This window comes from Penicillium argentinense, assembly GCF_028826775.1.
Source record: "Penicillium argentinense strain IBT 30761 chromosome Unknown utg000005l_segment0_segment0, whole genome shotgun sequence".
Classification (NCBI taxonomy): domain Eukaryota; kingdom Fungi; phylum Ascomycota; class Eurotiomycetes; order Eurotiales; family Aspergillaceae; genus Penicillium; species Penicillium argentinense.
Window position 1 is genome coordinate 689,216 of NW_026622664.1, and position 25,587 is coordinate 714,802.

The 25,587-nt window shown below is 53.0% G+C and overlaps 10 protein-coding genes across 10 annotated transcripts; 8 read left to right on the forward strand and 2 right to left on the reverse strand.

Moving 5' to 3' along the window:
- Positions 1 to 224: 224 nt before the first annotated feature.
- N7532_005058 (PT repeat family protein) lies at positions 225 to 4,285 on the forward strand (the record flags this gene model as incomplete). The annotated part of the gene is made up of 2 exons (XM_056617552.1): positions 225 to 249; positions 318 to 4,285. The coding sequence occupies 2 exons, from the start codon at positions 225 to 227 to the stop codon at positions 4,283 to 4,285; spliced, it is 3,993 nt and encodes a 1,330-aa protein (XP_056473711.1).
- Positions 4,286 to 5,194: 909 nt separating this feature from the next.
- Positions 5,195 to 7,910, forward strand: N7532_005059 (uncharacterized protein; the record flags this gene model as incomplete). The annotated part of the gene is made up of 2 exons (XM_056617553.1): positions 5,195 to 5,272; positions 5,379 to 7,910. 2 exons carry the CDS (start codon positions 5,195 to 5,197, stop codon positions 7,908 to 7,910), a joined length of 2,610 nt encoding a protein of 869 aa, XP_056473712.1.
- A 1,132-nt stretch (positions 7,911 to 9,042) lies between these two features.
- On the reverse strand, positions 9,043 to 10,833 carry N7532_005060 (nuclear export protein Noc3; the record flags this gene model as incomplete). Its single annotated transcript, XM_056617554.1, has 1 exon — positions 9,043 to 10,833. The coding sequence occupies one exon, from the start codon at positions 10,831 to 10,833 to the stop codon at positions 9,043 to 9,045; it is 1,791 nt and encodes a 596-aa protein (XP_056473713.1).
- A 214-nt stretch (positions 10,834 to 11,047) lies between these two features.
- On the forward strand, positions 11,048 to 11,848 carry N7532_005061 (ribosome biosynthesis protein NIP7; the record flags this gene model as incomplete). The annotated part of the gene is made up of 5 exons (XM_056617555.1): positions 11,048 to 11,083; positions 11,143 to 11,438; positions 11,502 to 11,613; positions 11,672 to 11,701; positions 11,753 to 11,848. 5 exons carry the CDS (start codon positions 11,048 to 11,050, stop codon positions 11,846 to 11,848), a joined length of 570 nt encoding a protein of 189 aa, XP_056473714.1.
- A 543-nt stretch (positions 11,849 to 12,391) lies between these two features.
- On the forward strand, positions 12,392 to 13,560 carry N7532_005062 (defective in cullin neddylation 1 family protein; the record flags this gene model as incomplete). Its single annotated transcript, XM_056617556.1, has 4 exons — positions 12,392 to 12,475; positions 12,578 to 12,621; positions 12,771 to 13,073; positions 13,128 to 13,560. The coding sequence occupies 4 exons, from the start codon at positions 12,392 to 12,394 to the stop codon at positions 13,558 to 13,560; spliced, it is 864 nt and encodes a 287-aa protein (XP_056473715.1).
- Positions 13,561 to 14,030: 470 nt separating this feature from the next.
- N7532_005063 (Mpv17/PMP22 family protein) lies at positions 14,031 to 14,951 on the reverse strand (the record flags this gene model as incomplete). Its single annotated transcript, XM_056617557.1, has 4 exons — positions 14,031 to 14,081; positions 14,138 to 14,404; positions 14,470 to 14,745; positions 14,826 to 14,951. 4 exons carry the CDS (start codon positions 14,949 to 14,951, stop codon positions 14,031 to 14,033), a joined length of 720 nt encoding a protein of 239 aa, XP_056473716.1.
- Positions 14,952 to 16,774: 1,823 nt separating this feature from the next.
- Positions 16,775 to 18,460, forward strand: N7532_005064 (uncharacterized protein; the record flags this gene model as incomplete). The annotated part of the gene is made up of 1 exon (XM_056617558.1): positions 16,775 to 18,460. The coding sequence occupies one exon, from the start codon at positions 16,775 to 16,777 to the stop codon at positions 18,458 to 18,460; it is 1,686 nt and encodes a 561-aa protein (XP_056473717.1).
- Positions 18,461 to 19,079: 619 nt separating this feature from the next.
- On the forward strand, positions 19,080 to 20,133 carry N7532_005065 (uncharacterized protein; the record flags this gene model as incomplete). The annotated part of the gene is made up of 2 exons (XM_056617559.1): positions 19,080 to 19,243; positions 19,356 to 20,133. 2 exons carry the CDS (start codon positions 19,080 to 19,082, stop codon positions 20,131 to 20,133), a joined length of 942 nt encoding a protein of 313 aa, XP_056473718.1.
- Positions 20,134 to 20,502: 369 nt separating this feature from the next.
- On the forward strand, positions 20,503 to 20,923 carry N7532_005066 (uncharacterized protein; the record flags this gene model as incomplete). The annotated part of the gene is made up of 2 exons (XM_056617560.1): positions 20,503 to 20,641; positions 20,706 to 20,923. The coding sequence occupies 2 exons, from the start codon at positions 20,503 to 20,505 to the stop codon at positions 20,921 to 20,923; spliced, it is 357 nt and encodes a 118-aa protein (XP_056473719.1).
- A 1,827-nt stretch (positions 20,924 to 22,750) lies between these two features.
- cdc48 (AAA family ATPase CDC48) lies at positions 22,751 to 25,510 on the forward strand (the record flags this gene model as incomplete). The annotated part of the gene is made up of 6 exons (XM_056617561.1): positions 22,751 to 22,800; positions 22,857 to 22,884; positions 22,942 to 22,997; positions 23,062 to 23,311; positions 23,376 to 24,867; positions 24,921 to 25,510. The coding sequence occupies 6 exons, from the start codon at positions 22,751 to 22,753 to the stop codon at positions 25,508 to 25,510; spliced, it is 2,466 nt and encodes an 821-aa protein (XP_056473720.1).
- Positions 25,511 to 25,587: the final 77 nt, after the last annotated feature.

Here is a 25,587-nt window from a genome sequence, read left to right on the forward strand (position 1 = left end):
GCGCGAGTTGCCTCTCTGTTGTCCCTCTCCTCTTTGTTTTCCTCTCAGCACATCTTAATCATATCCTCCAAGAGGGTCATCATTTTTCCAGTTCTACCTAATATCCTCCCCCGCTCTGTGAGCCCTGTACAGTTGGTCCTGCGTTAGTGTGCTTTGCTGGTCAAATTGCAAATCCTGCTCTCTCTTCCTCCCGCTTTCACGACCGTTACGACTTGACGACCACAATGGCGACCGCTGCGATCCAGAACGGTAAGTCTGCGAGTTTTCTTCTCTCTCCGCTACTTTTGAGAAGACAAATGCTAATTCTCTCACTGTAGTCTCTGACGAGACCCTACCCAAGGATCCTGTCGCCGTCGAGACCATGGCCGCTGCTCCCATTGTGGACGAGAAGGCCGCCACCAACGGCAATGCCGACACCGAAGGCACCCCGGAGAGCGGCAAGGACTCCGAAGAACCCACCATGACCGCCGCGCAGAGGAAAAAGGCCAAGAAGAACGCCAAGAAGAAGGAGAAAAAGAAGCAGCAGAGCGTCTCCGGTATTCCCGACGAAGAGAAGCCCGAGACCGAGGCCGCGGCCGCCGAGATCCCCACCGAAGCTGCTGCTGAGCCTACAGAGGCGGCTGCCGAGCCTGTTGCGGAATCGCTGCCTGAACAGACCACTACTTCTGCCGAGGAGCCCGCTGAGCCGGTGAAGGAAGAATCCACACCTGTTGAAGCTCCCAAGGAAGAGACCGTCGAAGCTCCTTCGACCCATGAGGTCCCCGTGAAGTCAGAGACTGCAGAGCCGGCTGTGCAGGAATCCACTGAAATCATTGAACCCGCGAAATCCACCATGGAGGAGTCTAAGCCGGCCGAGCCTGCACCGGAACCCGTTAAGGAAGAAGCCGCTGAGCCCGCCGTTGAACCCGCCGATGAACCCGTGGAAGAGTCTAAGCCTGAGCCGACCCCGGAGATCGTGAAGGAGACTGAGGCCGCGCCCACCTCTGAGGAATCTGTCCAGGAGACTCCAGTTGAGCAACCGGCCGCTGATAAGGCTGAGCCCGAAATCACCGAGGTCACATCCGCTGAGGAGAAGACCGAGGAGCCCTCCGTGCGTACTGTTGAGAAGACTGAAGAAGTTGAGGTGAAGGATGCTGCTCCTGAAGTAACTGCCCCCGCGGCTGGGGAGGAGTCGACGCCTGCTGCTTCAGAGGAAAAGGTTGAAGAGATCAAGGTTGAAGAGCCTGCTCAGACTCTGGTTGTTGAGGAAACCCCTGCCGAAGTCACTACTGAGGAGGCTGCTCCTAATAAGGTTGAGCAGCCTGCTGTCGAAGAGACTCCTGCTCAGGAACCTGTTACTGAAAAGCCTGTTGAGTCTACCACCGAAACCACTACTTCCGAAGATACTCCCGCCGACAAGCCTGCCACTGAGGAACCGGTTATTGAGGAGCCTAAGGTTGAAGAGCCTCATGCCGAGGAGACTCAAGTCGAAGAGTCCAAGGCCGAGGAGCCCGCCAAGGTCGAGGAGGCCGAAATGGAGGACCCTGCTGCTGAGCCCGTCACGAAGGAGCCTGCGGCTGAATCTACTACTGAGAATCCTGCCACCAAGCAGCCTGTCGAAGAGACCAAGATTGAAGATACAAAGGTGGAGGAGTCCAAGACTGAAGAGCCTGTCCAGGAAATTGCCCAGGAATCTACCACTGTCGCCGAGACTGAGACTCCCACTGACGAGAAGACCGTCACCGAGCCCATTGAACAACCTGTTCCCGAGGTGACCACTGAGCCTGTCAAGGAGGTGACTGCCGAGGAACCCGTCGAGGTCAAGGTCGAGGAAACAACGGCTGAAGAGCCAAAGACTGAGGAGCCTAAGATTGAGAAATCCAAGACTGAAGAAGCCTTTGTTCCGGTTGAGGAGCCCGTTGCCGAGAAGGCAGTTGAGGAGACATCTACCGAAGCTGCGCCAGCTGTCGAACGCATTACTGAAGTCCCTGCTGAGGAGACTCCTGCCGAGGAAACCAAGGAGGCTACTCCTGAAGCTCCCGTTGAGACCTCTACTGAGATTCCCGCTGAGGCTCCTGCTGAGGAAGTCAAGGAGACTGCACCTGAGGCTCCTGTCGAGACTCCCGTCGAAACCACCACTGAGACTGAGCATAAGGAAACCGTCAAAGATCCTGCTCAAGAGGCCACAATCGAGGAGCCCGCTATCACTGAACGTCCTGCTGAGTCTGTGGAGGAGTCGACTGCTAAGCATATTGAGGAGGAGGCTGAGTCTGCCCCTGCTCCTGCTGAGCCTGTTGTCACCGAGGCACCTGCTGCTGATGTTGAGCCGCCCGCTGCTCAGGAAGAGACTGTCCAAGACACTGAGGTTCCGGCTACTGAGGAAGAGGTTGGTGAGCCTGTCACTGCTGAGCCTGCTGCTGCTGAGCCTGCTGCTGCTGAGCCTGCTGCTGAGCCTGCTGCTGCTGAGCCTGCTGCTGCTGAGCCTGCTGCTGCTGAGCCTGCTGCTGCTAAGCCTGCTGCTGCTGAGCCTGCTGCTGCTGAGCCTGCTGCTGCTGAGCCTGCTGCTGCTGAGCCTGCTGCTGCTGAGCCTGCTGCTGCTGAGCCTGCTGCTGCTGAGCCTGCTGCTGCTGAGCCTGCTGCTGCTGAGCCTGCTGCTGCTGAGCCTGCTGCTGCTGAGCCTGCTGCTGCTGAGCCTGCTGCTGCTGAGCCTGCTGCTGCTGAGCCTGCTGCTGCTGAGCCTGCTGCTGAGCCTGCTGCTGTCGAGGAGCCCATTTCTCAGAGCACCCCTAAGGAAGAAACAATTGAAGATCCCGTGACTGAGCCTACCACTGAGAAGGTTGAAGAAGTCAGCGCTCTTACCACTGTCGAACCTGCCCAAGAGGAACAGTCAGAGAAGCTTGCTGCTGAGGAATCTGTTGAAGAACAAGCTGCTGAGCCTGTCAAGTCTGAGGAACCTTCTCTTGAGGACACTTCTCAAGAGGAGGTTGCTGCTGCTACTGCCGCTGCCGCCGTGGCTGCTACCGCTGCTCCTGTTGCTGTTGAAGAATCTGTCAAGGAGGAAGTTGCTGAGCCCAAGGCAGAGGACACCGTCGAGGCCAGTGCTCCTAAGGAAGAGCAAGCTGCAGTAGAGGAGCCCGCGCCTACTGAATCAGGTCCCGAAGCTCCTGTTGTCGAAACCCCCGTTACCGAGACCGTCACCGAGACACCTGCCGCTGAAGTGTCTGTTCCGGCCGAGGAGTCAGTCGTCGTGGCTGCCGCCCCTATTGTCGAGGAAACTCCCGTCCAAGAAAGAGTGGAGACCGAGCCTGAGGCTCCTGTTGTTGCTGAATCTCACGACGTTCCCCAGGATCCTGCTGAGGAGCCCGCAGAGGAGGCAACTAAAGAAGTTCTGGCTGCTGACGTGCCCGCTCCTGCTGAGGAGAAGGTCGAGGAGCCTGTTGAGTCCGCTCAACCTGAGCCTACTCCTGTTGCTGAGCCTGTCTCCGCCCCTCAGGCTGATGAGCCCGTTAAGGATGAGACTCCTTCTGCTGAGACTGAGGTAGTGAACAAGCATGAGGAGGTTCCTGCCCCTGCTGAGACCCTTGCTGTCGAGGAGCCCGCTCCTGAAGTTGCTCCTGAGGTTGCTCCTGAGGCTGCTCCTGAGGCTGCTCAACCTGGGGCCGTTGTGGAAGAGACACCCGCCACAAAGGATGTTGAAGAGCCCGCCAAGGATAGCTCTCTGACTCCCGAGATCCTGGCTGCCGGTGCTGGTGCTGCCGCCGCCGCCGGTGTTGCTGCTGTTGGTATCACCTCAGCTCTACACGAGTCCGAGCCTACCTCCGAGGCTACACCAACGGACTCTGCTACCGAGGCGAAGAACGAGAGCACCGACAACAAAACCGATACCAGTAAGCTTTCGCCATTCTCTATTGCGCAAAATCGGTCCGTTATGTCGTTCGAAGCTGATCCGGATCTCGCAGCACTTGCTGGCGACCGCGAGGCCCTTCTCCACAAGCTCAACCAGCCCTCTACCGACCAGTTGACCGCGGCCGTTGCCGAGCAGCCCTCCAACGCCGACAAGAAGGCTACCGTCGAGCCTGAGAACGAAGCTGCCGAGTCCAGCAAGCCGGCCACCGAACCCATCGCCCCTAAGGACAACGCAAACGAGGAAGATGCTCGCCCCACGAGCCAGAACCGGTCAGTGACAGCTGTTTCTCTGAATAGTGCACCTGACAACTGGCTCAAGGCGTTCTTGCGCACGGTGTTTGTTGGCTTCTTCGGCACGATCTTTGCGCCCTTCCGCCGTCGTGGCAAGGACCGCAAATAAGATCGTGCTGAATTGAATATTCCACCTTTCATCTTCCCTTGATGCTGCAAAGAGAGAGCCGTTGGGTTCACCCAGAAGCCGTGCGTACGGATCGGGCTGCAGATACTGACATTGATTGACCTCAGGGCCTCGTTCTGGATGACTGTTGCGTTGGTACCCCTTCTTGCGATTCTTTGGCGCGGCATGCGCCTGTGATATCACATCTGCTGCTGAATTGCGTTGCGTTCAAGGGTGATGACTGGCGAAAGAAAAGTTCAAATAGCCAGAATGTTTTCTTTTCTCTCTGCTATTGATTCCCCTGTATTGTTTACGATTTTCCTTTTTTGTGTTTCTGATTTCTCTCGGATCTTTGCAGTTATTTGGCCTCGAGTATTGTGAGGCGCCTGGTTTCCAGGCTGTGTTTATTTTCCTTGGTTTGATGATTTTTCCTTTGTCTCTCCTCCCGGCGTGCCTGGCCTGTCTATCGAAGAGCGTCGAGACGGGGGTTGATATTGCCCGGCTGGATCTAATGAGGCCCCCGATTATGAAGTTAATGAATGGATATGAAACAGTTTCAACTATAGGACCTTCCCTGTTTGCTATGATGGACCGTACTTCAGTAGCACTGCTGCACAGCATAGGGTAGGGTTGTGGTGGCCGCTGTCTCCCCCGTAAGGCAGGTGCGGCCTGGCAGGCGGCCACCCTCGCACCTTCCCTCCGCCAGACATCTGCGCACCTTCCGTCTGCTCTCCTTCAAGCGCTCACTATTCACTTCCAAAAGGCACTTTTCTGCCCCTCCATTCTCTTCCCTTCTTCATCACCCCTCTTCCTTCTCTCGTTCCCCGTTCACCCCATCACATTTCCATCACCCCCTCCGCTTTGTTTCGATCGAAACAACTCTTTTCGATACCTGCATCCCCATTACTCGATATGGGAGATAAATCGACCTCGGGATCTGATGATCCCCGCCAGCCAGGCCGATCGGAGGCCACTGGCAGCCCGCCATCCGTAAGTGCTCTGAAATCAACAACCACTCTCCTCCCCTAATCCCATACTTTCCCAGCCCTCCCCACTTCCGTTTCCACAATTGATATTGATTGTAATTACAATTCAGGATGCCAAAAAGGCAGCGGATGCAAAACAGGCCGCGATCGAAGCGGCGCTCAAGAAGGGCAATGCCTTTGCCCTGATGAAGGCACAGGGCATCCCATATGGTGCCGACGCGCTTCGCGCGAAGGCTGCTGCAGAGGTGGCTGCAGAGGCGGCTGCGAACGAAGGGGACTCGTCCCCTTCGCAGATCCCATGCCCAAGCTCCGGTAGCGCAAGCCCGGCCTCCTCTCGTCGTCCCAGTATGCCTCGCAAGGTAACGGACCTCGACTACGATGAGGAGCTTGCGTTACCCATGCCCAAGCCGCACCCCCGACGAGCAACGAAGCCTGAGAATGAAGCACCGAAACGGTACGTACACGCTCCTCCTACTTTGTACGGGGAGTTTCCCAAGGCAGAGCAGGATGCTCTTCAAGGATACCCTGATTCTGACGAGACGATCAGCCCGACCCACGAAGGCAAGAAAAGATCAAAGTTCGAGCTTCTTAAGTCGAAGCTCAGCTTCAAGGATCTCCGAAAGGAAAGCGTCAAGGACGAGACTCCCATGTCGGAGCCTCTTGCACAATCCACCGAGAATACCAAGTCTCAGGGCCGGCGTCCTCTCAACACTACTCCAACCCTCCCGGATATGCCGAAAATCAAACCCAAGACACAGAGAAAAGCTTCTGTGTCAAGCGGTCGCTCGTCATCCTCTACTTCTCGCGGTCTCAATATCGACGCCGGTTCTGCTGGTAGTCCGCTACCTCCTTCCAATTCGCCGTGCCATGCGCAAGGGGTGATTGCCCCGGTTGTACCCCAAACGACCCCCGAAACCACTACCCCGACATCGAAGTCCTCGACCCACCACAATCCTTCGACAGAGAAGAACAAGCAGAAGGAAGAACAGATTGCGGTCGCGCCAGGCAACACGGCCTCTAGCAACGTTGAAGGTATGTACCCAGACATCGTTTCTACGCAATCAAGCGTGGATAGTTCCTCACTTTTTGCGTCGCGTCCCATGCTGACTTTACCAGAACGAGTTACCCTGGCGAAGCAGTCTGTACGTGGTCCTGTCTCCCCAGAGAGGCCCGGTCCTAGTCTGGTTCCTCAAGTTGATGGCCTTGTGGAACGAATTCGGACACTTCAGAGCAAGTCGAATACAGGCTTCAAAGATCTCGAAAAGAAGACCAAGGAGTACTTGAAGCGGCTTGATGCTGAACTCAATCAAACCGAGAGTTTTGCGGATCTTTCGCGTATCCATGCGGAGATTTCTTCCCAGACTATGCGGTTCAATCATGAGTCTGTGGCATTCCAGCAGGATCTTTACTTGGAACTGGCCGCAATTGATCGTCTGTTCTTTGACTTCCAGACACACTTCATGGACGAGATACACGCACAGATCCGGTCTCTGAGGGATTCCTACAGACAACTGACTCTCAAAACCGAGTCCTTGATCCAGAAATATGGGAAGGATGAAGAAATGGACACAGAGCTCGCCTTTCCAAGGACTAATGTCCGACATGACTCAGAGCCATCTGCTCTTGCACCGCCGTTCTCACGCCCGAGCGAGTCGAGCATAGCCAGTAATGCCCCCTTGGCGAGTATGGACAGCCATGATCCTCTGATCAAGAAGAAGTCCCCCTTCAAGTTGGCTGCCAAATCTTCTCTGATCAAGTCTTCTCTGACCAAGTCTCCGCGTCCTTCCCCAATTTCGGAAGCTGTACTCTCAATCACCGCCGGCCATCCTCCGATGATGCTGACGACTGGAGGCTCTCCAGCAAGCCCCGCTAAATCGCCCAAGTCACATAAGTCAAGCAAGGCAAACGACGAGGTAACAGCCGAAGAGAAGAAATCTACGCTTCCACGCAGTCTGTCTTTCACCAAGAAAGGCTTCTTGAAGACCGCCAAGTCCAGCATTTCTGAGCCTGACAAGAAAGCTCTCCCAAAATCAGACTCCATGGACAATAATGATGACGCCAAGCGAGGTCTCCTCGGTCTTCGTCGAAACACAGGTTCGTTGCAATCCTTAAAAACCCAGGCATCTGGAAAGGGCATGGCTCGAGACCAGGGAAGAAGAGGAAGTGCCAGCAGTACGCGCTCTGTGACACCTCCACTTCCTCCAACTCCGGGCCAAATCATCGACGAAAATGGCCAGGTCCTTGTCCACCCGGCATTCCGAACCATGACTAACCCGCCAGCTCCAGCCAAACTGCAGAAGAAGTATCGCAGCTTTACTTCTCCTTCTCCAATTCCTTCGCCATCCGGTACTACTTCTGCCTCTTCGATTCATTCCGCTTCTGATGCTACGGCGAACGCTCCCGTTACTCCACCTCCCCCGCAGAGCCCGACTACCCCCGCCTCCAGCGAGACCCAGGGATCGTCTGAGGATGCTGCGGCAGAGAATCAGGTAGGTGATAATGATGGTTCATACTGGTCTTCTGATGCTGAGACGACTGTGTGTGATAGTGAATACCGCTCCTCCGAGGGAAGAAATCGCCGCCGTGATGAAGATGAGCAAGAATGGGACGAGAAAGTCTTCCTCCGAGTTCGACGCCCCTGAGGATGAACATTGTATTTCTATTTCGACCGGGACAATTTACGAATTTTTTCGCTGAAGGTGTGCTTTTTCTTGTGCGAGATCTTGTTGCAGGCTATTCACAATGGATGGTGGAGAAATGACATATAGCCAATATGTTAGGGCTCCGGAAAATCTTGGGTGAAAATCTGCCTTCTCGAATGTTTTTGTTTATCATTATGCTGGTGTATGTTTATGCTCGGGGATGCTCAGAGATTTTGATTCAGGGAGTTTACTATTATTTTTACGATGTATGATTATGGTGGATGTGAATTTTACTGTTATGACTCCCAACCAGTTGTTGCTATGGTTTCTCCACGTCGTGGCGGCATCAGTGTAAATGACCTTAGACTTTTCAGCGTTTTCAACTTGAGAGATCATGCGTATAACCCATACCTGCCAGACAAGCCAAATCAGTGCAGTGTCGGCGCAGGCATTCATACCTAGACACCATGTGACGTGTGATATGGATGTCTGAAGCTCAGATGATGCATCAATGCGGGGATGTGGTTCGTCAGTGTGGCAGTAATCTCCTATATGCATTCACACTAGTGTATGCAATCCCTTGAATGATGATTTTGTCTCTACACTTCAAAATCATCTTGAAACGCCGCATCCGATGGAGATCAAAATGCTCTGCTTCAAAATGTGAAGTCAGATATCTTGAACAATTGGACAGGCCCTCTCCCAAGGTGAATTATGATACGACGTACAATTGCGCGAATAGCTCACTGGTATTTTTATGCTGATTCAGAAGCATATTCCGCTTTTTCAGTTACCAAGAAATAAACAAAAAGCTATGCCACGGGATATATATTCACAAGATAAAGACAGAAACCCAGCATTTACTTCGTCGCGCCAAGCAATTTCTCGATATCAATAGCCGCCTCTCTAACTTGGGGACAATAATGCTGGCGCAGCAGCTCGCCTTCCCATACGGACCCAGCGTACACATTGGTGGCTTCAACATCTCTTGCGTATGGGTTGAACACACCATCACCCTTTCGCTCATCAGAATGCCACAACGACGAAATACGACGAGCATTGTGCTTCGAAACCTGATTCATGAGCGCCAGGGTCGCAAGGGCGGACTTTTCTGGCAGCTGGAGTGAGGTGGTCATGAGACGCTTCGAGAAGGTGGCGAGTCTGACGGGGGTGGCATTCCGTGGGCACGGGAAACCAGGGTGTGATGGAGGCAGCGAAGGAGCAGGACCATTGGCGTTTGAAAGTTGACCTTGTTCCTTGTTCGGGCCTGGGAGAGCTGGCTTTCGTCTTCGGCGTTGTTGGGGTCGGCAAGACGCAGAGAGGTGTTGGGATTGAATTCGACATCAGGGTTTGTGGAGAGGGAGTAAAGAGATCGGTAGAGGTGTTGTACGAAGAAGCCGAGGTCTAGGTGGAGGGTAGAGGCGGCCTTGCTGGCATCTTGTCCTTCCAGCAGGGCGAATGCAGTGATTGTACACAGCAGGGCCTCGCGACGAGTATCGCGGGTCTGTGAATCCTGTGTCCCAGTGATTTCTTCACCATCCTCGTTCTCTTCTCCTTCCGCCAGTTCATCACGTTCGGCGTGGGCAATGAGGTCCTTCATAGCCTCGAGCAAATCACCAAAGAAATCCTGGTTAATAAGGTGGGCGTACTTGGCCAGACCCTCAAGCACGGGGCCCATCAGTTTGGGGATACGCTGCTTGAGAATGCGGAAGTAAACACCAAAGACAAGCTTGAGCGTCTCTGCCTGGTTCTTGTCTCTTTCCTCGTGTGAGACCAGCGCATCGGCCTGCTTCATGTCCTTTTCAACCAGTTTGCGCTCTTTCAAAATCTTGCGCTCCTTCTTTGTACGGAACTCGCGTTGTTGCTTCTTCTTTCCACCGATAGGAGCCTCTTCTTCCTTCCTGTCCACTCTGTCTCGGGAGGCCTTTTGCGCAAATTCACCCAGGAGACGAAGATGGAGGAAGGTATCCAGGACTGTCTCGTGGATCTGGAAGTCCCGAGCCTTCATCATCTTCGAGAGCAATCGGACAGCTTCCAAAGAGACCAAACCGTCCATGTCCTTCTCGAAAATAGTTTCCAAGCTTTCCCGGCACTTGACAAAGTCCGTATCTACCTGTCTTCTAGCGAGTCGGTTCACAAGGATCTTCAGTAGTTCGTTGCGGAAGTTGAAGTGCGGCACGGACTGAAGCATGGTGCAGGTACAGTTGATGGCGATGCTCTTCAGACCAGGATCGACGGAAACATTCTTGCCCGGCTTGGTCAGGGCACCCAGCTTTTGTACGTAGTTCCGGTATCCAGACAGCAGCGACTGCTCGAAATTCCGCAATTTGCGCACATCTTTAGAGACCTTTCCGGACATTTCTTCCTCAGTGATAGGTCGAATTCGATATCCAGGAATAACATCTTTGTAAATAGCAGCCTGTGATGCGAGGGCCAGCTTCTTGACTGTGATGGGCGAGTCAGGGTTCTCCACCATGTCGGCCATGGTCTTGAACAAGGCGGTATTCTCTTCGGGGTCCTCGTTGATCATGGTAGCCATCCGAGCCAGTTCCTCCTTTGCCTGTGCAATCTGTACCTTCACCGGGATCTTAGGCTTCTTCTCTTCAACTCCCACCTCTTGCTCGCTCTCTTCGGACGCATCTTCATCGTCATCGTCGTCAGTGCCCAAGAAGCTGTCGGTTTCCTCAGCAGCATCTTCTTCTTTATCCTCCATATTGTGGACAAACCCCTCGGAGGTTTTGATGGGCAATCGGGTGCGCTCGTTGGTTTTCTTCTCCGCCTTGCGCGGCCGACGTTCATAGTCTTGCTCAACATCCCATTCGTCGCCATTGCTGTAGAAGTCGGACCTCTTTTTGGAAGAGGACTCCAACCCGTCACTGGGGGGACTCAATCTCCTCCTCTTGACTGTCGGTCCTCGCGCCATTTTGTCGTTCCTGGGGGTGTGCAATTGCGGGCGTTGAGAGAGACAGAAGGGTCTGCGGCCAAAAGGCGGTCCCAACTTTTTTTGACTTTTCTGCCACAAATCATTTTCACCGCCCACCTATCGGGGCTGTTTCTAGGATATTTTTTTTGGGCTTCGGCATCGACATCAACCACCTACAGCCTTTGCCCTTACATTCAATTCGACCGCAGCCAAAATGCGCCCCCTCGACGAGAAAGAGACTCGGACTATGGTATGATTCTTTGCGGCCCCTTCATGCCGACCCGCCAGCAATTACTGACATCCCGCCAGTTCGAAAAGCTCGCCAATTATACCGGTAGCTCCCTATCGAACCTCATCGCCCCGCCCACCGAAGGGTCTGCTACGACTGAGCGCATGGTTTTCCGAATGATTGGAACCTCCCGATGCTATTATATGCCCGAGCGCATCGCCAACCTCGCCACATCCATCCCCAGAGACGCTCTTCTTACATCCGGTACGCTGATCGGCAAATTCACAAAGACCGGAAAGTTCCGTTTGAACATGACCGCACTTTCAATTATTGCGCCGCATGCCCGCGTCAAGGTGTACATTAAGAGCAACGGAGAGTCAGTATTCGACCAGATTTTGCCGATTCTATGGGGCAGCCGAAACTGACTACTTGAAAATAGAATGCCCTTCCTCTACGGATCTAATGTCTTGAAAGCTCACGTGGCCCGTTGGTCTGAAGATGCGCCTGAACACTCGGGTTGCATTGTCTTCAATTCTAATGATACCCCTCTTGTGAGTTTCCACGAAAATGCCAAGGTCAAGGATAGAAACTGACATGCTCCTTTATCAGGGATTCGGTGTGACCGCCAGATCGACTGCTGTATGTACCACTGAAATTGAAGTGTTCAACCAGTTACTGACTAGATTCTAGGAAATGCGCAAGCTGGAACCCACTGCGATTGTCGTTTTTGCCCAAGCCGATGTTGGCATGTATTTGCGCGACGAGGATACTCTTTTCACTACTTAAACAACTTTCGATCGGCTTGAATCTCGCATGTTCGCATACTTGATCAGGGGTGGGAGTTTATGGAGTCATTTTTGTCATGTAAAAAGTGCTGTCCTTCGGGTACAATACCTAAGTACCTATTATATCACGATATTTGTAACAACGAATCACTGGAGATTCATCTTGAAAGAACTTCCCATCATAAAACATAGCAATACAACCCTCCGATCACAAGAATCAATTCAGGCTGCATTGGATAGGACTACTCCCTTTATACTGTTGAGAATATGACCTGTCGGACCGGTCCCACATTTTCAATCCTCAGGCGCCTATGAGCCGCCTGAGGCAGAATATTAGTCATTACGTCCCATCTGGTCGCGGTGCTGAGACCACTGGTGATTCCAACATAGGGCAACCTATACCTTCATACCGCCAAGGTGAAACACAATTTCTTGCTACAAGACAACTCACTCATTTCTTGCACCTTTCACTTCCGCCACGTGGTAATTTACCCCTCCCAGACCGCCTGTGCCCACGGCGGGGTGCAAATATCACAACCCCACCATGCCGCCTCACACTACGGCTCAGAAACAGGCGATCGCCCAGTTTGTCACTCTAACAAATACTAGGGATACCGTTGCCTCCAAGGTGGGTAATCATACTCGAAAATCATCCCGGCCTGCCGCCATGTGTGGTCTCTCGGCCGCATCTATGCACCTCTCTTGAATCAAGAGCTGACAGTCATTCTAGGCGTTGAGGGCAGCAGGATGGAATGTCGAGCGGGCAGTTGATGCGTATGTCCTTCCAGTGCCTTTGCTCCCGGATTTCTTTATTGTCACAGGAGATGGCGGCTGTCGGTCCCTTGTCTTGAACATCCTGATCTCTGAACCAACCTCTTATACCCATGACTCAGAAGTAACTAACCAATGTTGATCCCCTACAGATACTTCGGGGGTAACCAAGGCCCTTCCAAGAACACCAAGGTTCTTAATGAAATTTTTGATTCCTATCGAGGTAAGCGACGTTCCTCCCGGAAGAGATCACGAAAAAAAGCCAACCAAGCGGTACTAGATGACCCGGCGGATAACCCAGATGGCATCGGCATCAATGGCGCCATGAAGTTTCTCGAGGATATTGGTGTGCAGCTGGACGAGGTAGCCTGTCTAGCAATCTTCGAGATGTGCAAGTCCCCATCAATGGGTGAGTTTACGCGTGAAGGGTTCGTGGAGGGTTGGAAATCGACACAGTAAGATCCTCTATATACTTCTACAACTTGGCATGAATACTAATGATGATGCAGATGCGATTCAAAGGAGAATATGGCCCAATACGGCAAGAACCTCCGCAGCAACATTCCCAAGGATGCAGATCTCTTTCGGCGGGTCTACCGCTTCACATTCCTACTCTCTCGATTGCAAGGTCAGCGCAACCTGCAATTCGATATTGCCGAAGAGCAATGGAAGCTGCTCTTCACCGCAGACCGTGGTGGCGTACCCTGGAATACGAGCGAGACGCCGTGGTTAGATTGGTGGATTGAGTTCCTCGTGGAGCGGGGAAAGAAGCCTGTAAACAAAGACCTGTGGGAGCAGGTGGAGGTTTTCATGCGCAAGTCTCGGGATGATGAGGAGTTTGGATGGTGGAGCGCCGATGGAGCCTGGCCGGGAGCTCTGGATGACTTTGTGGCATATGTGCAAGGCAAAAGGGGCAAGAGCTCCGAGATGGAGGTGGAGTGACTGGAAGCCAATCTTGGTAGTGCTACAACAGGAGAGGAATGTTGTCCTATCTGCTTGCGTACATTCGCCCATGTTGGGCCATCTGTTAATTTATCTACGCATGGTCAGGTCAAAATAGCTTTTGCCTTAGAAACAAAGTGTATTTCTTTAGAGCCTGTCTGTATGACAGGAGGATATGTCACGACCACATGACTGTACTGGCAGATTAAAGATCCGGCATATGTACCTATCGCCAGGTGGAAAGTGGTGAGGTATATGGAAAGGCCATGCGTCGTAAGATTGAAAATAACATCAGGAGAAAGATAACTGGCCAAGGCGGGGGATGTGTACATGCGTCAAAACACCAGGACAAAACGTGAGTTACAAAGGGAAGATAGTAAATGGTTGCAGATCGAGTGGGAGATCCACGGAGGTATCATTCAGACGCGTCAAGTCTCGTAAGCCTCATCTGCAGGGACACCGCGGTCCATTTAAGGGTAGTCACGCTTCTCGTAGCCACCGTCGCGGCGCTCGTTGTAGCGCTGTATGTCGCATTAGTATCACGCGGTATCTAACCGAACCTGGGCATTTTACATACCTTGCGGAGAGCCTCGAGACGCTTCTTCTTGGTGTGGGTGTTAACGTAGGTTCCGATGAAGAAACCGACGATGTTGAAGAAGGGAACCCAGGTGTGCTCGGGCAGGAACTTCTGGGCAAAGGCCAGAGCCAGCGGGGAGGTGACCCAGCTGACCTTCATGACGGGCATGAAGCCCGCGCGGACGGTGGCGCGGACCTGGTGGAAGGTACGCGCACCGGCAATGATCGCCATCGAGGTCAGGTAGACCGAGTTCTGGATGGGAGAAATCTGCGGGAGGACATTTGGTTAGCCGTGCTGTTATCGGGGCTCGGCAAGCCAGGGGAGACACATACGATCAGGTTGCTAACGAGAATCTGGAGGATCTTGGCCTTCAGGCTGGTGCGGCCAGCGAAGATCTTCTGGAGAATGCCGATGAGAACGTGGCCGAGGGGCGCGGCGATGAACATGCCATACAGGGACATCTTCGGGATGCGCGAGCTGAAGTAGTGGCCGTGCTTGCCGACATCGTGAGCGAGCCAAGAGGCCAGCAGCTCCTGCAGACCCGAGAGCACACCGGAGGTGAGCATCTTGGTGCGCAGCGGGTTCTTCTGCAGCTGCTTTAGATAGGCCTGCGATCCACATTCCTCAGATCAGCTGGGGTTCCATCGGTCGGAGAAATCCAGGGTGCCTATTTTGAGCTTATACGTACCGCCAAGTACCCGGTCTGGGTCTTTCCACCGGTCAATCGCTCGCCGACGCGGTGTGCGAGGTCCTCGTGCTTGACGCCGGCGTTCGCGACCGCGCGAACGGTCTCTTCTTGGAATTTGACAGACATGTTGAGGAATGTGGATGGGGGTGGGAGAGGATTTGGGAATCCGAACGCGCCTAGACGGGCGACAGGTCAACAATTGCAGGATGAAAACGCAGCGCGTCGATGGATAATCGCAAGACGGTCTTGGGTGTGGAGGGAGCAGGGGGGCCGGTGCGTTGTTTGTTTATGAAGGTTGGCCCGAGGGGGGGGCTGGGCCGGGTCAACCGAGGCTGACGCCACGGGGCTGAACAGATCGGGATTGAGTAGCACCAGAGGCACGAAAAAATGCCAGTGGAGGAAACGACTCACCTGGGTCATTCACAAATCCGGGGATGGAGAAAAACCACGAGAACCGGGGTAGACCAGAGTATAAGAGGAAGCGGTCGGTCGCCAGGTCGGCAGATGCGCGATGGGGCTGTCTCCGGCGAGATCCATCCAGTTATTGGCGGACGCCATCGGGGGGTTCCGACGCCGTTCGCCGGAGCGGCCATCCTGTATTTACTTCTAAACTCGTCCTCGGCCAGCGACGGGTCTGAGGACCGTCATATCGCTAGAATGGGGTCCCTAGGTATACCATTTCTATTTGCATGGATCAGTGCACGGTCGATCCATCGGCGTGGTGGTCGACTGGGGCTACCTTAACTGCTGGCAAGTCGCTAGTCGACAAATTGGGCAGCTTTTCCCACTACGAAAACCCTCCACAAAATTCCTCTACTGCTTTCGAATCCCGAGTTCTTTGGACCTCATTGTTGATATACCAGTTATTCATGCTCTCATGAGTTCGGTTGTTCAGTTTTACTAGTACACTAATATGGTATATCTGTAGAATATTCAAAAGCCGACAAATCCACCTATTGGACGTACCAAGATCACCAGAAAATGTGGGGCAGTCTGCCCAGTCCAGCCCTACAGTAAGGGACTACCGTTTCCGTGCAAGGAATCCGCTAAGAATGCATCTATGCAGCACCAACCGATGCTCGGCTTGCCGAACGGCCTGTCTGCTTGTCGGCGATCGGTTTCCTTCCATGGATGGATATCATGGATACCAAACATGCAACCATTCTCCTGATGATCTAATAACAAACTCCGAAAGGAAGTGCCTGACCCTAGTCATTCAAGTTCAAGGTACCTAGGTATAGTATAAGTATTACCCTATATCTCAGAGCCCCTGAAGCGTTGAATACTTCCAATGCCACAGCTGCACATCATATCGAGTGAGAATCTACGATTCCGTAGTAAATCTGAACGTGAACACTACGAAATATGCATTTGCGGCGATTCATCATATCACATATGATTATGTGTTTTGGTGATATCCCACAATAGACCGGCAACTCATTGATACATCACTACAAGTAGGTCACATGCTGCCTGCGTACCTGAGCGGGAGACTCCTCGTTAACACTAGCATCAGTCACGAACAATACCGTGTTCCTGGCCTCTAAGAAGTACCAAAATAGTGTAAAAAGGAGAATGTTCTTCTTGAGCTAATCATTATTAGTATATTTTTCTTCCGTACGAAAGCAGCATCAGAGCAATTCCAATGATAGGTTGTAATACCTGAGGGTTCCGCGCCTCAAATTGGAGTATCGCCGCCCTCCACGCGCTCGACGCGTGGAAGGCCTTTCATTTGAGGCACCCAACGTCGTCCACCTCTGCACCGCATCTACCCTACCTTTAGGTGCTCTTCCACACTCTTCCACAATCCCCGACCATATGTGACGGACTTTTAACCGAGTTCGAGTTGAATGGGGTAATACCCCCAGGAGGTCTATTGACCTGTGACAATCCCCTCAGGATTCCTGGAGCATCAGACTGCCGCGCGATAACGTACCTCTCATTTGATCATGGCGATGGAGTCCGGCAGTGAATTAAAGGGCCACTCTCCGCAGCCACCCTCATCTTTGCTCAATCTGGATTCTGCCACTGATTCATTCACTCCCACCCCAGAGCCATCACACCCTCCCGAACTCTCTTTCAGCATGGATATCTCCTCCACGGCTGCACCCCTTCCCAATCCCAACTTCTTTTCTAACATGGATGAGTCCTCAGCCTCAGTGGCCCCTCCCATCCTCGACTCCGATTCCAGCATGGAAGATACCCCCTCAGAGTCATCTGGTTCTCTTTCAAACTCGAATCTTCCTCCCGAGTTCCCTTCCAGCATGGATTTCTTCGCCGCGACTGTGCCTCTTCCCGATCTCGAGTTCGAATTCACCACGGCCACTGTCAACCTTCCTTCGATCTCCTCAATTTCCTCTCAGGAGTCCCGTGAGGAAACACCTTACATAACTGCACCGCATCTTCGTCTGTCCGCGACAACTTTTGAAGAAAGCTCGGCATACAGTAGCTTAGACTCGCCCGAAGACCTGCGAAACTCAATGGACCGAGCTAGAGCAGGGCTGTACTGCCATCACGAAACAATCCAGCGATACTGGGGACCGCCTTCGAATCTTCCTCTGCATTGCGATAACTGCGGGGAGGCTACACGATTTCTCTACGAGTGCACGGCAGACACCGCGAACTTTTCGGCATACAAATCAGAGATACCCGAAAGAAATATTTTGATCCTTCCCGAGTGGGAGCAAAAGGCCATTGCGGAGAATCAATACACGGGCGAACAGGTAGAAAAGCTGCTGGACCAAAAGATGAAAGTCTTGACGCTCGCAGCCGAGTTTCGAATGAAGGTCCCGGACACGGATAAAGCTATGCCTGCAGGACAAGGAATCAAAAACGACATCAATACGCCTCTACGCCAGATCAATCGAGATATCATGCTTAAAGCAGCTAAAGCAGGCGACTACTCGCAGACGGAACCCTGTCGCATGCTGTGGTGTGCCAACTGCCGCCCTGGTTCGTCGGAAAATGCCTGGGGCGGCATCGATCAAGTCGTCGAAGAGCCATACAAAGAGCCTCCTGCCATTCCCCACAACCTGTATCGCCCATTGACTGACGCAAGTGTGTTGCGCAATATGCACAAAGACCCTACTCACTGGCGCCACTTCAAAGGTTTCCAACAGTGGTGGAAAGACAACCGATACCCAGCCGGCAATGATCTCACCCCAGTTCTGGACTGGGTTGAGATACATGGCCTCCCATCCGCTGCTCTTGGAGCAATCGGCTGGTGGGTCTGGTGGCAGCAGATGCCTGCTGACGAATATGAACTCTACCTCGACTGGTTGGAGGTGTTGAATGGGAGACAGTTTGAATGGCATGCCTGCCAAACGAGTGACCCGTCCTTCGTCTTCTTCAACGAAGACCTCATCTACGAGAAGTACCTCCCAGCGGAGATTACTCCAGTACCACTCAGCACGCACCCGATTTGGGAAGAAGCAGACGACGCCTATGGAGAACCAATCGCCATTCCTGATTATGAGTATGAAATGTCCGATCGCTATGCTGCGAGGAATCCCCCGAGGCTGCGAGGAGTAGCAGGTGAATACTACATCCGGCAAACCCAATTTCTCGTTCGGCAGCTGCCTAGACCACCGCCTCAGGCCAAGAAGCATCCCATTTGGGGAGACTCCGACAGTTAGAAAGATCTACGATTGATCCAACGCCAATCCGGAATTCACCAGATCGATTCCAAAAAGCATCCGAGAATCCGACAAGTCGAAAACCCCGATAAACATGTCTATGGGATCAAGTTCAGGCCGGTTAGCGAGAGGGGGAGAGAAGACAGCGGACAAGGGCAGGTCAATAGCCGACAGACATCGAGAGCCTAGAAGTACTTATTCGTAGGTACCCTAAGGTAGGCGGCTAGCGCGATCAAATAAACTTCCCACTGCCTATGAGCCTTTTTTGCACTTGACACTCAAGTCGTAACCTGCGGTGCAGTTCCTAAGTGTTATCCAGGCCATAGACATGTTAGCCTAAAGTAATCACGGGTGGAGCAAGAACAATTCCCGAGAGCCCAAAGCAGCAGGAATTCCGCCGTACAGGACGTCGGTAACCGCCCACCGCCCGCAGGCTCGTGCTGGCATTACCCGCCCATCCGCTGTGGGGCGTGCGCGTGAAGGATCGCCGAGTGAGGCAGTCCCAACCTTGTTCCGAGCCTCGGTTTCTTCCGCGGTCAACGCGCGATTCCGGTCTAGTCGACCCCAGAGGATCCTCTTGAAGCTGGTCTTCTCCCTTTCTCTTTCTGCCAGACACACCATGGCAGACTCTCAAACCCCTCCGGACCCTTCGTCACCAGCAAAGCCGGCGGACGACGCTCAGCATGTGGGGAATGGTCCAATAGCCGCGGGGAAAGCAGCAACACGACGACAATTAGCGGCGGCCTTGACGGCGACCGACGTGACCATCAGAAGATTAGATCTGTGAGTGTTTTTAATTTTATTTTACGGCGTGTGCGGTGCCTTGCTCGTTTTCAAAAGGCTCTGCAAAGTTCGACCTGCCGTCCTCACTCAAGAAACGCCGCTGATTACGCAGTCTCCTATCCACCGCCGACGGGCAAGAAAGAGTACTGGCGACAGTCAACTATGTCGCCTCGATTCTACACCATCTCTGTGCATCCGCTCCATGGATTGCTTTCCAGTCTCGCCTCAGCGTCCTCGCTCGGTTGAAAGGTAAGGCCGCCGAACCGAAAGCTTCCTCGGTGCCCTCGCCCTCAAAATGGAAAGCCCTCTCCTCCCTGGCTTCGGAGACCCGCTACACCATCCGCCTCTTTGGCCTCCTCCCGCTCTGGATCTGGGGCTCGGAGACACTCAAATCACCACCGGCCGACCCGATTATCCGTACCCTGACCATTCTCCAAATCATTTCGAACGTGATCTACCAGCTCCTCGAGAACGTCGGCTACCTCGCGGCCAAGGGTATTGTCTCTAAGCGATGGGTTGAAAAATACGGGACCCTGACACAGTGGGATATTTGGAGCACACGCGGCTGGTTTGGACACATCTTTCTCGAATTTTTTGTTCTCTGGCGGCAGCACATCCTACGGAAACGCCGTATCGCCGAGAAGCGCGCCGCGGCCGGCAACGATGAGAAGGCTTTCAAGGAAGAGGAGAGCGCCGAGATCCGCGCTGAAATCCGCTCTTGGCGCAAGACCCTCGTCAACAACATCTGCTGGGCCCCGCTGTGTCTGCACTGGTGTTTCGAGCAAGGAATCGGCGTTCCTGACAACCTTGTTGGAGTTGTCAGTTTCATGGCTGGTGCATGGAGCCTGCATGACATGTGGGCGGCGACTGGCAAGGCGGTTCAAGCTTAGGCCGCTCTTTTTACTCCTTCTCTCTAGACTGCATTGTTTTTCTCTGTTCAATATCCCATTTTGGTTTTGACGGTGCTGGACATACCCATCCTTGTATTTTCGTTGCATTATATTTAGATCACATAAGAATTTCAACATCTTGATCAGCAATCTTCCCAGTTGTTCTCATCCCGAAGTGCAGAAGTGCCGTGTTTGACAAGCTAACCGCTCCTGTATCTTTTTTAGACTACCCCACTTGGGTCCAACGAGGCAACGACCTGCTAAGGTGATCGATCATGATATATTTCCTATTACCAAACTGCGCCTGTAGAACTCCCCAGGGCTTCACCCTTCAGTGGTTGATCTGACTCCACCTCTTCATGAACAACCATGGCCTACAACGTCTACACCGTCGAATCACTCGGAAATGGTGACCGTAACCACATCGCCTTCTACATCGAAACAAAACCCCATGGCCGCTCCACAATCAATCCGCGGGCGCATATTTCATGTCACGGGCACCATCCTGGTCGGGATGACCTATGACCCGCGTCCAAGCGTGGACCCCGAGATCCTGCACGAGCACTAAAGAGGATCAAAGAAGCAAGTCGCGACGATTGCACCGGAGAACCTCGAAAGATTTGAAAAAGTGTGCTGTTTGATGGTTCCACCGCCCAAGCCACAAGTTACGCTTTCCAGCAAATCGCTGGTCCCCGGGGCCCCGCTTTATCGGTGCGCGGAGTGGCTGCGTGATGTGGAGAAATTGGCGGTTGAGAAGGGCATCTTTACGCGAGTTGCTGGGTCGATCTGAGCTGGGTGTTCTGCTTCAGGTGAATCCTTTGCAGGCGCGATTTCTAACATTCATTGGGTAATGGTCTTTCTCTCTCCCGACATTTCACGATCGTCGTGCGAGAAGGGAATTTCGGCGCTCTTGCTGTCGGCACTTATCACTCGGCTTCGGCAGTGGCGGCAAATCAAATATCGAATCCTTAGCCACTCGGTCTGACGGATCATCTTAAGAATCCTGCTTCTTCTGCTTCTTAGGGGTACGACTGTTCATTTTTTATCTTAAACACGAAGTACACAATAACCAAGCAGACCACGTGCTTTCCGCTCGGCGGCCTTCACACTTTACCCCCCCCTCTAGATCGGTGACATCAACTTGTTAATCAATGAACGCCATCGTGGGCATACGGCCCAATATCAGCTAATAAATACTCGACTTTCTATGTGACCCGAAGAGCTCATCATCTAACCTCACGATCATATGATTGTGCTTCTAATGTTGACGCGTCGAATGGTGAGAAAGGAAATATAGAACGTTCTACCACCCTAGGTAAATCGCCAAGACCGAGTCGAGAGATGTTTGATTGTGAAGTTCGACTTGGGTCGAGAGATAGGCAGCTCGTGCCATGGCGGTTTAATCATGCTTGGATTATCTGCTGCCCAAGACATATCATCGAACTTTCGTAGATTCTTCGCTGACCTTTCCATTTAATTACACCCTTCAACATTCGAAAAATACGCCGCGGCCCGGATGGTCTATAAGGTGAATTTGGACATATAATTGCCGGGACTGTGGCGCGGTGAAGAATTCATAGAGGGCACCATACCACGAAGAAGTCTTCCACGTCCTTGAAAGATTGTTTGGCAGAAAGATTTGCCTAAGGTCCTTCCAATACGGAGACATAGATGTCAAGTCGGGCTCCAAATGCTCTTGCGGACAGAAAATTGAAAAAGAAAGCGAAGGCAAGGCATTGGGATTTCGCAGAAATTTACCTCAGATCTTACCCGTTCGAATCACTGGTTTTCTTGGTGTACGCGATGGTGAGTGATCATGAATGGGTCCAGAGACGCTGTTGCCCAAGAAATTATGATGGCTCGGACGAGCTTTTAATAATGTGAACCACAGCACCTGTGTGTGGTGAACATGTAAGATAATGGCCCAGGTGTCATGATAGCATCCTTGTCTCGTGGTGGTTGTGATCAGGCGAAAAAGAACCATCATCTTATTGTATTTTAGCAATGATGTGGAAAGTAATGAAGTTGGAGCAAAAGGAATAGTACAATCAGTATGTAGCGTGGAAAGAGGATAGTACATACTAGTAGGCTTTGTATAGAATAATGAATATACCATGGTTCTTGAAAAGACGGCCCAAAGCATTATTGCCCCGAATCCATGGTATCACAAATCGGTGTCTACGGGGAGACATCACTGTCTGCCGTAGAGATCTTGATGATCCAGGCTGAATCTACTACCAAACCACGAGTACTAGTAATCTGAGTGAAACTATACCCAGTTCGGCCGCTCACCCAGGCGATCGGCAGCCTCAGGCACTCCGGATCGACCAACTTCCATCAGATTCGCTGGTGGCGGACGGCCGCTGACATAATACGTAGCTTAAGTCATCACATATCGTCACTCGGCGGTACCTGGAGCTCAACACCTCATCCTCATCTCCTCGCCGTCGGATCCCTTCCCTGGTCTGTCGGTTTTTACTTCATCCGCATCTTCACCGCTCTCATAGTTTCTCCCACATTCATCTATTCGAACCGTTTCGCTCGGTCGTGAACACTTCGACCTTGCATTTCCCTTAGTTCCGCTCCCATCAACGTCACACATTTCAGATCCTTCACCATGTCCGCCGAGCCGGATCACAGTCACGAGAAGAAGAGGGTCAACCTCCAGTATGTTCACGATTCACTCGCCCTTGCCCAATGCAACTCTCTAACGCTGGTACCAGGGATGCCTCGGGCGCCGAGCACAAGGAGGTAGGCACAGCCACCAACGGCACCACAGCTTGACCGCCGGATACTAACAAGTTACAGGAGCTCGACACCTCCACTGCTATTCTCAAGAAGAAGAAGAAGCCCAACTCGTTGATGTAAGGCCCCTGCTGAAGTGAATTGACGATCATCTTGGTAACGAAACTGACAACTTATCAACAGCGTGACGGATGCCGTCAATGACGACAACTCGGTTATCGCTCTTTCGAACAACACCATGGAGACCCTCCAGCTCTTCCGGGGTGATACAGTTCTGGTTAAGGGCAAGAAGCGCAAGGATACCGTTCTGATCGTCCTGGCTGATGACGACCTGGATGATGGAAGTGTCCGCATCAACCGCGTGGTGCGCCACAACCTCCGCGTCAAGCACGGCGATGTTATTACCGTCCACCCCTGCCCCGATATCAAATATGTATGTAACCAGTCTTGGTACTATCTCGAGCTCGCTCATTGACTCCATCTCTTTTACTTTCTAGGCCAAGCGCATTGCCGTTCTCCCCATCGCCGATACCATCGAAGGCCTGACCGGCTCCCTTTTCGACGTCTACCTTGCTCCCTACTTCCGCGAAGCCTACCGCCCGGTCCGCCAGGGCGACCTGTTCACAGTACGAGGTGGTATGAGACAAGTAGAGTTTAAGGTTGTGGAGGTTGATCCCCCGGAGTACGGTATTGTTGCACAAGATACCATCATCCACTGCGAGGGTGAGCCCATCCAGCGGGAAGACGAGGAGGGCAACCTCAACGAGGTCGGTTACGATGACATTGGTGGTTGCCGGAAACAGATGGCTCAGATCCGTGAATTGGTCGAGCTGCCTCTGCGTCACCCCCAGCTCTTTAAGTCTATCGGTATCAAGCCGCCCCGTGGTATCCTTATGTACGGTCCCCCCGGTACTGGTAAGACTTTGATGGCTCGTGCCGTCGCCAATGAGACCGGTGCTTTCTTCTTCCTGATCAACGGTCCCGAAATCATGTCCAAGATGGCCGGTGAATCCGAGTCCAACCTGCGCAAGGCCTTCGAGGAGGCTGAGAAGAACTCTCCCGCCATTATCTTCATCGATGAGATTGACTCTATCGCCCCCAAGCGTGAGAAGACCAACGGCGAGGTCGAGCGCCGTGTTGTCTCGCAGCTTCTGACCCTCATGGACGGCATGAAGGCTCGCTCCAACGTTGTTGTCATGGCCGCCACCAACCGTCCCAACTCCATTGACCCGGCTCTCCGTCGTTTCGGTCGTTTCGACCGTGAGGTCGACATCGGTATCCCCGATCCCACCGGTCGTCTCGAAATCATGTCGATCCATACCAAGAACATGAAGTTGGGTGATGATGTTGACCTGGAGACTATTGCCGCCGAGACCCACGGTTACGTTGGTTCTGATCTGGCTTCTCTGTGCTCCGAGGCTGCCATGCAGCAGATTCGTGAGAAGATGGACCTCATCGATCTCGATGAGGACACCATTGAGGCCGAGGTTCTCGACTCCTTGGGTGTTACGATGGAGAACTTCCGCTACGCACTGGGTGTTTCCAACCCCTCTGCCCTCCGTGAGGTTGCCGTGGTGGAGGTTCCCAATGTCCGCTGGGACGATATTGGTGGTCTTGAGGAGGTCAAGCGTGAGCTTATTGAGAGTGTTCAGTACCCTGTCGACCACCCTGAGATGTTCCAGAAGTTTGGCCTGTCGCCCTCCCGCGGTGTGCTGTTCTACGGTCCCCCTGGTACCGGTAAGACGATGCTGGCTAAGGCTGTTGCTAACGAGTGCGCTGCCAACTTCATTTCCGTCAAGGGTCCTGAGTTGCTGAGCATGTGGTTCGGTGAGTCGGAGAGCAACATTCGTGACATCTTCGACAAGGCTCGGGCTGCCGCTCCTTGCGTTGTTTTCCTCGACGAGTTGGACTCTATTGCCAAGTCTCGCGGTGGTTCTGTTGGTGATGCCGGCGGTGCCTCTGACCGTGTTGTTAACCAGCTTCTGACTGGTAAGTAGATTCTATCTTTGGCGTATTCAAACCATATACTGATATTGAAACAGAGATGGATGGTATGACCTCCAAGAAGAACGTCTTCGTTATCGGTGCCACCAACCGTCCGGAGCAGCTCGATGCTGCCCTGGTCCGTCCCGGTCGTCTCGACACCCTGGTCTACGTTCCCCTGCCCGACCAGGCTTCGCGTGAGGGTATCCTCAAGGCTCAGCTCCGTAAGACTCCTGTCGCCGGTGACGTCGACATGTCTTTCATTGCCAGCAAGACCCACGGTTTCTCCGGTGCCGATCTTGGCTTCGTGACTCAGCGCGCTGTCAAACTGGCCATCAAGGAAGCCATCTCCGCCGATATTGAGCGCACAAAGGCCCGTGAGGCTGCCGGCGAGGACGTCACTATGGGCGATGAGGAGGATCTCGATGAGGAGGACCCCGTTCCCGAGCTTACCCGTGCTCACTTCGAGGAGGCCATGAAGTCGGCTCGCCGCTCCGTCAGCGATGTTGAGATCCGCCGTTATGAGGCCTTCGCTCAGAGCCTGAAGAATTCTGGAGGCAGCAGCTTCTTCCGCTTTCCTTCTGCCGGCGAGGTCCAGAACAATGACACTTTCGGCGAAGCCGGCAATGATGACAGCCTCTACGACTAAATGGGTTCTTTCTTTCCTTTATGTTCTCCGCTCCGGTTGACGACTTCTGATTTCTGCTTTCTGGGCCGTTTATCCAT